Below are 12,023 nucleotides of genomic sequence, written 5' to 3'. Positions count from 1 at the left end.
GACCCTAATTACTATCAATCAAACTCATTACCTTATCAAACCACATCCAAAGCGATCATAAAATGGAACTTTACAAAACCAGAACTTCAAATGCCAGTAGTGAGTAAAATATGTAGTCTGACACTACTTCAGACGATTATTTGGGTCGGTTAATTATGAAGAATAAAGTTCCAAGATGAGTGAGTTAATTCATGGGGAATAGCTAGAGCTTCTGATGCCCTCTTCTGACCATCGCAAGAAACTGCATTGTAAGGTGGAAGCAATGCAGTGTTTGAATTTCATCCTCATGAATTTGATAGCACTTATAAATTACTTGTTTGGCTACATATTCACATTAAGAGCAGTCATGTCCTCATCTCTGTGTGTTGAGATTAAAGCCAGCGGGTGTTAGCGCGCCGGTTCATTCACGCTGACATCTTTACCAGTGGTTATTCCACTATAGCCCACATGTATTTACAGACCCCTTGAGGTTGACAGCCCATCAGCTCCTATCAGAAGTCCTTTTAGTGCACTCCATGCAAGCAGAGAGAGACCTTGCATCATTCCACCGACTTTCCAGATGGAGAAAAATGGGAATATTTTCTACGCGAGCCTCCCATTATGCTTTTCAGGAGCTCAACACAAGTGCAATCATGCGACGAAAATGAAGGGTACAGTTAGACTTTCCACTGCTGCGAGAGAGCACGGGATTCGTAAATTGTTCCAACTGGATACAAGATAGTTTTTACTTTTAAAGCTTTAAGGCTGCAGCTGTCTCAACAAATCTTCCCCCCAAAAATATGCCACCTTTCAAACACTTTTACCATTTTTAGAGTACACTCTACAAAACCTTTTTTGGACAGCTTACGTGCAATTGTTAAATCTGTTTATGAGTCCTTTGACTATTTCTCTACTTTAATTGAGTTCCTGATGTACAGTGCATTATCACATCCAAGAGAAGAACGGGGGTTTTGTATACAATAGGAAACATTTTATTACTAAAAAGTTGCTTTATACTGAAGGTGCTCTTTCAGCAGCGTTTCCACAACTATTCTTTATTGAAATCACAAGATTGGATTTTTTTTAACCACTTAATGGAAAAAGACAAATAAATCATACATGAAATGACAGTAACTATGGGCTATATACAACAATGGGAGTGGAGGGTCACAGGTGTGGCTTCCATAGGCCAGCATTGTTTGGTGTTTTAACACACGAGGCTCATACAGGAGGCACTTGAATGTGAGAGCCTTAAGAGCCAGGGCCGAGCCAGAGTGCTGGAGGAAGAGGAAGGTAAAAAAAACAAACATGGAACTGTCCAGCAACAGAAAACGATGACTACCTGCGTTGAAAAAAAAAAAAAAGGGGGAGTACATAAGGAGTATGCATCTATTCCTTCAGTTCAAACCTGAAGGTCTGAGGACTTGGTAAGGGGGGGGGTTTGCTGTCACATGTGGGACACTGATGCACATACAGAGCATTTACACAGGCCTGCACCACAGAAATCTAGAGCACAAAGGGTGCACATTCAAAAGCATGCATCGCCCCACAATGAGCAATGTGGTTAAAAAAAGAAAAGATGTAATTAGACATCTGCAACTACGACGAAATTTTAACTGTCTGCTGCTCGAGATTGTTAATGCAATAGACATACAGTATTTACAGGAATTATATTTTTTTCTTTTAAACATCTCACTCCAATGCCAGTTAAATAAAAAAAAAAGGAGAAAAAAAAAGTCTGTAACTGCATTGCGGGGTATGAGGGGAAGTTTACAATGATAACTGCAAAAATCAGTGTCTTCAAGAATGGCTACCATTTCAATGATCTATTTACAATAAAACACAATTATGTATCCATAAACAAAATAATGTTGAGGAAGAACAAAAATGAACGACATTCTGAAAAGAAGTCTGTGGGTTGGCTGCCTCACTGCAGAGCTCCTGTCAGAGCTGGTTTAGTGGTTGGTTCTGTCCGTCTGCTCTGGGAGTGTGTGGCGTTCAGGGTGTCAGATCTTCTCCTGGATAAAGGGGTGCTGCAGAGCCTGGTTGATGCTGATGCGCTTGGCTGGGTCCAGCATCAGCGTGCCATCCAGCAGGTCCTTCAGCTGCATTACCTTCTTCCTCTGGTCCTCAGGCAGTCGCTGGCCTCCTATCATGTCTGCCAGCAGGTCTTTGGTGGGGTTGATGGTGCTCATCACCGTCACCTTCTCCTGATGGGGCAGAGCAACACAAAAAATGAAGGAAACTGCAAGTCAAAGGTGTTGAAATTATTACAACTAATTGGCTTTTTCAGTACATTCCAGTTCATTACTATCAGCTCATAACAAACCCTTAAAAACATCTAGTACCTGTTAAAAATGCAAGACATGTTAACAACTTCTATTAAGAGAAAATGAGCTGTTTAAGTAAGGAGGAGTAGATTACCCTTTCTGTCACTTTGTCTACTTCAATGTAGAGGAAGTTCAAATTCTGATCGAAGTGCTGGTCTTTGAACAAGCCTTTGCGGATCATCTGAGGAAAGAAACCACAACATTGCATCAGTGTTATCTTCTGGACCACTGCCTGGAACAGCAACACGTCTCGCTTCATCTAGGAAGCGGAAACAGTCGCTGACGGAACTGAAGTTCCATGATGCAATCTTACCTTGTTGGGCATCTTGCCCTTGAGGTCCATCGCCAGCTTGATCATGTGATTGTTGGAAGATCCAGGAAACAGGATTTTGCCGGTGTAAAGCTCGTACAAAGTGCAGCCCACAGACCACATGTCGATGCCGTAGTCATACGGTTTTCCTATGACTGAGGAAGAAATTGTGAGCAGAGTACAAATTTAAAAGCATCTGGTTTAATGGTGACTTTACAAATAGTGCAACTTACTGATTTCTGGAGCCCTGTAAAATCTGCTGACCAGATATGGAGTGATGTCATTGTCAGCGACGTGTGATGCAGAACCGAAGTCACACAGCTTCAGGATGGTCTTTGACTCATTCACCTTTAAAAGAAAACCCCCAAAAAACTTTACACGACATGGGAGTTTTGGTGATTCTTTAACCTGGTTTAAGGTGAGTGAGCACTTGGATCGTACCAGGATGTTGTCAGGCTTGATGTCAGCGTGGAGGATGTTGCATCGTTTTAGCAGCTTGAGAGCCAAGAAGAGCTGCTGGCTGTAGGAACGAACAGCCTTGATGTGGAGTCCAACATCTTTACCGTATTTCTTCAGCACTTCTCGCAAATTCATACTACACACGAAAAACAAGTGTGGTCATCAGATAAATGCTGCAGTGGTCAATGAAATGCTCATATCTCAAATGATTATTGATAAAATAAAGTGTTCTTTTCCTCAGTACCTCAGGGGCTCAAAGACCAGACAAAGATGCTGCTTGTGGTAAAAGTGCCTGAAAAGGCGAAGGCAGTGGAACTTGTCATCAGGATCAGCATCGTTCAGCTTCTTGAGGAATTCCAACTCCTTTAAACCGGTTTTCTGCCTGTTCACCACAAATACATGCATGTCGTTATCAGAGCATCGACTGTGCTGTTTCAAAGTGCCAATACTTGTTTAGATAGGAAACGCTGAAATCCATGCAAAGATGGTGAGACTCACATGAGCTCGTTGTTTCGGATGATCTTGACTGCCACCTCCTGGCCGGCCCTGGCGGTGTCCCTGGCTCGGATCACGTTGCTGAACACACCCTGGCCCGTGTAGCCATAAACATCATAGCGCTTGTCCAGCGTCTCCCCAATGTTTACCCCTAAATAAACACACAATTTACACATTTGTATATAGCAGAAAGACTGTTGCTCAGCTTAAAAAAACAACAACCTAGACGTGTGTTATTAATGGTTGTAATGCCACATTGCTGTGACACTGACCAAGAGATACTGCCACAGTCCACATTGTACGCACACCTGCAATTAACAGGAAAAATTTGGAGACACTTACGGTAGTAACCCTCAGCATCAGTCCAGTTGTCCCTGAGGTTGGGATTCTCTTTGAAGTCTTTTCCTACACCTGCTGCTCTCATCCTGGCACTCTGCACAAACAGCACAAAAAAGAGGTCAGTGTTTCACAGGTGTTTCCTTTTATTTTATACTCCTCTGAAACGAGACCAACTAGTAAATCAGACTGTAAACTGTAGAGGAACGTTACAAGACAAACGTTCAGATGTTCCACAGAGCTTAATATTTGAATACCTACATCAAAGTCAGCAGCAAACATGTCATCCGACTCTGTAAACATGTCAGGGGCTGAAGGCTTCTTTGGGTTGGCTCCTGCAACAAAGAACAAGGAAAAAGAAAAAAAAAACCCAACACAACATGAGTTTCTGCTCATACATCATGTTGTAAAACAGTATAACTGGAACATGTGTTTGATTCACATACTCTGCAGAGATCAAAACATGCTGCAGGTGGCAGAGACACCCAGGCTTTGGACTACAAGCCAGCAACTGAATGAACACATGACAGAAAGAAAGAAAATTAAAATCTCTGCATCACAAAATTATGGATTCCTCACACAAACCAAGCTACTTAATACCACTTTAGTCTCTTACAGACTTTTTGTACTTTGGCCAGCTTTTAATGTGCCTTTGTGTTCATGTGAAAATGCCAGCTGGTTCTATATCTGGGAAAGTGCCAAAGTTAATGCACATGTATCGTTCAAATTTAAAGGCAGAGCAAAAACGCTACCAGTCAGATTTCACCTTTAGAAACTGGACATCCTCCATTTGTGCTGAATTGGCCGTGAGAGAAGTGCAAGTTAGAAAATAACTGCCATTTTGCTTGCTACAAAAAAAATAAAGAAAAAAAATAAGACAGAAAACTGAGAAGAGACCAAAAGATTGCTGTCCCTGATAGAGCTTTTAGCTGTGCGGCGTCTGCCTTCTTTCATGTTCACAGAAGGTTGTGCTCTCCAGAGATCAAGCAGCAGCGACTCTTGTATCCTTTCTACAGATTTCAAAGACTTTAGCGATGGGTGAAACTAGAGGAAGGACAGAGCAGATTATTGTGTCGTTACCTGGGTCAAGCTAGCCCCATTCTGCCACAGATTACATATATGGTGCCATTTTCTGTATGGCCTAATACTCTGACCATTTCATCTAAGATTAATGTGTCCCTGGAAACTAGTGTGATTAAACTCAGAAAAAAAACATTTCAGTTAAAAATAGCTTCTTAATGCATTTGTTCTTTCATGTCGTGGCCAGCAGATATTGAGGAAAATTCACAAGACGCTGTGGTTCATTCAGTTGGCCTTGTATGCCAACAGGAGTAATAATTCTGAACAGGACATTACCGTCTTTCTCCTGGGCGATGAGGTTGTGCTTGGCTTTGATGCTGGCCTCGAAGGTGTTGAGGTTCTCTCGTTCGTACTCCTTGACATCTGCGGCTACTCGCTCCAAGATGTCATCAGGTGAAGGTGAACGGCTACGTGTGCTGCTCTGGGGGCTGCTGGGCTCCGATATCATGTTGGTGTCCTCGTTCACGACCTTGTATTTCTACGCAAGGGAAGAAATTGTAGCAAATGTTTGTGAGAAGACATAAAACTACTAAGACCAGATTAATTTCAGCTTCACCATCGTTTGGCTGAAAAAGCTACTACTAAAACAGCAGATTTGGATCTGCATAGATGTGAACTGACCTGGACAATGGCCAAGCGCTGCTGGCGGCGCTGTTCGATGAGAGCCTCTTCATCTATCTCCTCACCGTCAAAGTCCTCCAACCTACAAACATAAGCCAGGATTTAAGAAATAAAAAAGACTCAATTTGCTGTGATGATCCATTAAACTTACAGTAAATTACAGGATCAGCACCCAGTATGTCACATCCCGATGAATCAGAAAAACCTTGACATAATTGAATAGTATTTATACATTTATGAGATGCCCTTCATGTTGTAGGCAGATCCTGTAAAGAAACAAAGGAGTAAATATTTTCTTTTACTCACACTTCTCCCTCTGAGGACTCCTGGTCGACTTTCATGCCCTCTGAAAGGCTGCCCTTAAACTTGTCTTCATCTCTGCTGCGTCGTCTTCTTCTCTCCCGATCACGGGATGTTGAGCGTCTGTACTGTCGAAGTCTACCATACCGGTCTCTTTCATCAGACCTGCAAAGCATAGATAAAGAAAAAGATCATTCATTACCTTAAAAAAACATGTCTTAAACCCGCCACAAACCAACTACAAGAGAAGTTCCATAAAAACGAACACAGAGCTTAAATCCAGACAATTGTCACAGAAGCCGACAGATACCTGAATAAATAGCAAAGTCAAAGGTTCCTTTGATTACGGGAACTGCTTTGATGTAACTCAGAGAAATATCTTCTGTCATAAGCAGAGACAAGTGACATCTGAGTGAAAAGTGAGCTGTCGTCACCTGTGTCTCAGTGGAGACCTGCTCCGTCTTCGGGGGGAAGAGCGGGAGCGACGTCGTGGTGATGGGGACCTCCGTCTTAGAGGTGAGCGACTCATCCTGCGGCGAGAGGCTGCTCTGGGGCTGTTGTCTCGTGATCTATCTCTGCCTGGCCCTAGATCTGGCCGGGGGCGCTTCCTGTAGGAACATGAAGTGTACAGATAGGCTGAACTGGGCATTTTACACTGTCAGTTGAACAGAACTGTTTCACTGCAGCTAAAGCATGAAGAACTCTAAACAAAGTCTGTCAAACTTCTTTTTTATATTAGGACTTATTCATGCAGTTAATCACTCTGCATTTCATACAACCTCTACAAGACATAAGTTGCATGAAGGAACGGCAAACTGTCACTGATTCTTCTGCATATTTCAGTCAGATTTGTATCTACTTATGTGACACAAACTCAAAGAATTTAATGACGACTTCGTCCTCTCTGACAGTCAGCTTGTATTATTGGAAAATGTTAGAAAATTGAAAACTGTTCACTTACCTCAGCGGTGAGTCCTGCCTGTCAGCATCCCTCCTCCTGACTTCTGGTGAGCGGCTGCGGCCTCTCCTGGGTGAGGTCCTTGTTCTGGATGGCGAGTGGCTCTGTTTAGATGTTCTGTCTGAGGCACTAGCCGAGGGGTGGTGGGCATCTCTGTGGCGAGGGGAAGCGCTGCGTCTCCTCATAGGGCTGTGTGGCCCTCGTCTATGAGGGGAGCGATTCTCTTTTCCTGATGAAGCATCCTTGGATGGGGACTTTGCTGGCCGTTTGTCCCGGTCAGCTTCAGAGCGGCTTGGCCGTTCTCGTCCAGGTGACCTGGACCGTCTGCTCGCTCTTTCCTGGTTTGGTCTGTCATCGCGTTGTGGAGAGGAACGTTTATCAATGCGGCTGACTTTTTGCTCTCCTCTAAAGCTGGAAGGAGAGCTGGACTTCCTTCTCTCCTTGGACCTATCAGTGCTGTCCGAACGCTTTCTGTCTTTTGACCTGCTCCTGCCACGGCCTCTGTCTTTAGCACCTGTGTCCTTGGTGCTTTTGGTCACCTTGTCTTGCTTAGGCTCCTTGGCAGGCTTTTCTGCAGACTTACTCCGACTACGACGCTTGGAGCTGGATTTACTGCCCTCTGTTGAGTCCCGTCTAGATTTCCCACTTTTCCCCCCTCTGGGAGATATGGGTTTACCTGAGCTGCCCCTTTGACGCTGTTCTCCATTTCTGAACCTTGCATCTCCATCCTCTTCAGATCCAGAGTTATACCCCTGAAGGATCAAACCCATGCCAGACTGAACCTTGCCCTCCATCAACTGGCTGTCCAGCTCAGCTTTGATCATGGCCCTTTGTTTCTCCAAATCCTCCAGCAAGGCCCTGTCGTCCAGACTCGGATTTCCAGAGGACGGAGAGGATTCAACTTTCCTATGAGTTGAGGAGCCAAAGAGGACAGCACCAGAGGGAGAGGATCCCTCTTTACGTTTGTGTTTCCTATGTTTGTGACGATGCTTGCGTTTCCGCTCCTTGTCTTCTTCAGAGGCATGTTTGTGCTTTTTGTGCTTACTACGATGCTTGTGTTTTTTCCTCTTGTGTTTACCGCTGCTGCTGTGATGTTTGGACCCCTCCTCTGTCTTCTCACCATTAGTTTCAGCATCCTCCTAAGACGTAAACATATCAGCATAACAATTAATCCAGGTATCATGTCAGTATTTACAGTTTTAAACATGCTGTGAACAAAGCCATTATGTGCACAGACTATCAGATGTGGACTACAGTGTACTGAAGTTTGGTTCAGGATTAGTTAATCATTATCATTGAATTTGTATGCTTGGAGGCAATATAATCGAAGAGACGGAGAGACACGGAGCCCATATGGTGTTACAGTTCGTGCAACAATATTTAAACTGCTTTTGTTAAGACAATTCAAATTAAACTTAAGGTACAAAGTTAAGATCTGAATTATGACGTCATACCACTGAAGATATTTAGGTGTTGGTTTGTCCACCCCTACCTCTTCCTCCTCTTCTTCCTCAGACATGTCGCCACTGTCCTCATTTCCACTTCTTTCATGGCTTTCCAGATCTTGCTTCCTGTTTAACAAGACAACGACATCAAACAGTGCACGGACAACATTACACATTAGTGCGACAACAGCATGCCAACCAAATCCAAATTAGTTGGTTGACAGACTTAATTGGAAACAAACGTGAAGGAACCGCTGGTATGAAACGAACCCTGATGTCCCTAAACGGATCTGGTATCAGCCATGACAGTACTGCCACTATCAGTTACAGTTACTCAGTGAAAGCAGGTTGCCATAGCAGTCTACGGCTTTACGTTACCTTACACTGTAATGATATCGGCAGACACCTTGTATAAAAGGTAACTGTATAGCATAAAAAAAAACTTGCTAGGTATGTCATATTCTCAACCAAAAACAGCAAACATTTGGTGGCTCCACTTACACACATGTTTATATATAACAACTGATTGATTAAATAATAAAAAAAAATAGACAATGCAATAAATGATAATGGCAATACTCCTAACTTTATTCATACAGCTGTTTTTAAATTTAAAACAGGATTTACAAAGAGGTTTGACAGACCACGCAATCACATTACACCCACAAAGCAACATAACAGTTAAGATAAAGTTAAACACAAACACTTCAAATGCAAAATGCATCAATAACAATAAATGCAAGTAAAATAATTAAAGTAACAAAACCCTAGCAGTCAAATCAAGCCACTGTTATTTATATATCACACCCAAAACAACAGCCATTGAGCCAAACTGCAGTAATCCCTACATGACAGCCCACGTGGAGAGCCAAGACCTTGTGCAGGAACTTTTCGTTTTTCTGCTCCTGGAACACTGTTGTGTCTAAGTGTCCATCTAACAACCTGGACACTAATTAGTTAAGGAACTCTTTGAAAATCCCAACGATTAGTGCTGTTATTAACCCCACTTCAATGACAAGAGTGGAAAGTGAAACGCTTACTTGTTGAAAAATCTAAAAAATATGTATGTTTATGTGCATATTTTATCTATGAAAAACAACACAGAACGTGCTGTTCTCTTCTTGAGTTAATTAGCAAACACAGCATAGATTTAGACAATATGTTAGTGTATTTCTTGTGCAACACTTATTTCGCCCAGAATAAAGTTGAAGCCATCATCACCCAGAAGGCAGCATTTTAGATCCCCTTGAGTACAACTAAGCTCTGCGGTTAACATTGGATAAATCGCGGTTACGTAATGTGCTCAATTTAGCTATAAACTGTAGAAACTCTAGACAAGAACGAAAAGAATGGGGTGCAGCCTCAGCAACAGAAATCAACGACATTGGCTTGACTTCATGTACACTCCGCTTGTTCTCTCTTCCCATGAGCGAGACCGCCAAGATGATTTACACTCGTTAGCGCTGGTATGCTAACCGTCTTTAGCAAACTTACAGCTAGCGTGCTAGATCCCCAGGTAGCTTCTAGCTATGCTAACTTACGCTACACAGTCGCCGCACGCCGCCCAACACACATGCTCGACTGTATGTTGTTTGGCACACGCGCTTTAATGAGGCAAATACACATAAATGCAGCAAAGGAAGGCTTCAATGTGCAACGCGTTAACCGAAACTTAATGCTAGCTAAGCTAAAGAACATTAGCTAGTTAGCTAAGAACGTTAGTCAGCCGTTAGTTAGCCCCGGCAACAACGTGAACCTGCTACGCTGCTCGCTTCTCGGGTTCTAACAGTTCCGTTTGAATCTAGAACCAAGAAGGCGCTTACACCACAATAGCACGAACGTCTTATATTTAATTAAATGACTTACACGTGTTCGTTGCCATTATTCATTCTTCTGGACGTGATGTCCATCTCAACGTCGGCCATTTTCCTCAGCTGAGGGGCCTTTTCTTCTTCGCTGGTTTTGACCAGCAGGAGTGCGGTGACATTAAAAGGCTGACGCGCCCTCTAAAGTGCTGGCGACGCACTGCAGACGGGATGAAATGTGTTTTTACTTTGTCCACCAGGGTGTACACTTGTGTAACCTAAAGTTTGAAGCACAGTTTTTCTTTAGTCTCAAACACTGATCTGTGAGATATGATGTGGTGGGTTTTGAATAAGGCCAGACATCTTGCTGAAACACATATCGACTATTAAAAAGTTCTAAAAAATGAATTAAATTGACATGAATAGGTGCCACATTCTGATTTAAAGAGATTACTTCCTCAAACAAAAGACAAAAAAGGACTGAAGATTACATTGGGCTTATGTGTGTTGACTCATCAGGGATAATGTTAAATATTTGAAAGCAATAAAAAATGCTTGGATCCCTTAATGCATTGTACTTCATTATATTTCTACTTCACCTGTTTTTTTGTTTTTGTTTTTTTCATTTGCATAAAGACATCTCTACCTTAAATTGATGCAGAAAAGGCACAAACTGGTTCAGAAAAATCACCAGAATGCAATTAGTAAAGTGTTTGACTGTACATTTATAAAGTAATAAAATAAATTCTATGCCCATGCAAGTCATCTTATGGGTTTGCGACATCGTTGGCATCAATTTAATGTAACAGAAAGCTTTAATTAGTAAGCTGACTTCCCCATGTGATGCCTGACCTGAACCAAATTACATTTTGCACACAAAAGTCAGCTTTACATTATCCCCAACTGGCCTTAAACTGGAGATTTCATCACTTGTTTGCAGTTACTGTGTGTGTGAAGGACAGGGGATCAAGTAAAGCCTTGTGGTGACCATTTATACTGTCATGATGACCAAAATGTAATTGTTAAAATACACAGATTCACTAGAACCTAAGAGCAAATGACAAAAAACTATTGAAATAGACTACAGAAACAATTAGTTCTTGCCTGTTTATTCTAACATTTCTTGTTGTTTGTTCTATTAATTTCAATAGCCTATACATTTTGAGACAGGTAACTATCTAAACTTCTGAAAATTATGGTGGAATATTGCAGATTTTTAAAGGGTTTCAAGTTTCAAGGCTGTCAAACTCATCCACAACCGTGCTGAAAGGTGTATCTTAACTGTAGCACAAAAACACACATTAATTGACGTATGCACACAGATTTCTTGACTGAGATTCTAATAGAAGTTAGATGGCAGTGTTGGACAGTATTAATTACTGAACCAGAAGTCTTGCCTCTGACAGACAGCCAAAAAGGGCTACAAAAAGCGAGAAAACCAAGGGCAAAGGGCAGGCTCTCGGAGGTTGCTCAGTTTGACTTTACCACAGGAAGGAGGTCAATTAGTAGGTCATGTGGTTGTTGAAGGCCCCATGTGCACCCCTGTGGTTGTTCTGCTCAGTGTGCACCTTTGGTATGCTCACTAAAATGTCACATGCTTGATTTGGATTCTCTGTGAGGAGTTTGCAAAAGCTTTCACAGCTTCTGTTAGTGTTCTGAACAGTGCAATGTGAAAAAGCATGTGACTGTGTAAAATGTAGATGTTTTATTACTGCAATATAGTCTCCAGCTGTTATTGCAATACCTGATATCATAGGAGTTTATCTTGCAGTGGATGCAGTGTGTATATTTGCACTCATTTCTATACAGACAGTTTTATTAGCCTGAGTTTAGCTGGGATGATGCTGACATTAAGCTTTCCTGCTGCTTTTAGTGTAGGACACTTAAATTTAACTTGAATAGTCT

The 12,023-nt window shown here is 42.2% G+C and overlaps 1 protein-coding gene across 1 annotated transcript; it reads right to left on the bottom strand.

Annotated features, from left to right (window-relative positions):
* Window positions 1-948: 948 nt before the first annotated feature.
* Window positions 949-10,255, bottom strand: prpf4bb (pre-mRNA processing factor 4Bb). The gene is made up of 16 exons (XM_008280938.1): window positions 10,180-10,255; window positions 8,361-8,439; window positions 6,872-8,007; window positions 6,345-6,518; window positions 5,917-6,075; window positions 5,611-5,692; window positions 5,266-5,467; window positions 4,171-4,244; window positions 3,916-4,006; window positions 3,577-3,724; window positions 3,323-3,460; window positions 3,061-3,214; window positions 2,853-2,967; window positions 2,623-2,774; window positions 2,404-2,490; window positions 949-2,189 (listed from the first exon to the last, which is right to left on the bottom strand). Exons 1-16 carry the CDS (start codon window positions 10,236-10,238, stop codon window positions 1,986-1,988), a joined length of 3,054 nt encoding a protein of 1,017 aa, XP_008279160.1. The 5' UTR covers window positions 10,239-10,255; the 3' UTR covers window positions 949-1,985.
* Window positions 10,256-12,023: the final 1,768 nt, after the last annotated feature.

Source organism: Stegastes partitus, unplaced genomic scaffold (assembly GCF_000690725.1).
Source record: "Stegastes partitus isolate 25-593 unplaced genomic scaffold, Stegastes_partitus-1.0.2 Scaffold214, whole genome shotgun sequence".
Taxonomy (NCBI): Eukaryota; Metazoa; Chordata; class Actinopteri; family Pomacentridae; genus Stegastes; species Stegastes partitus.
Note: the sequence above shows the minus strand (reverse complement) of the source record. Positions and strands in the feature narration are given on the sequence as shown.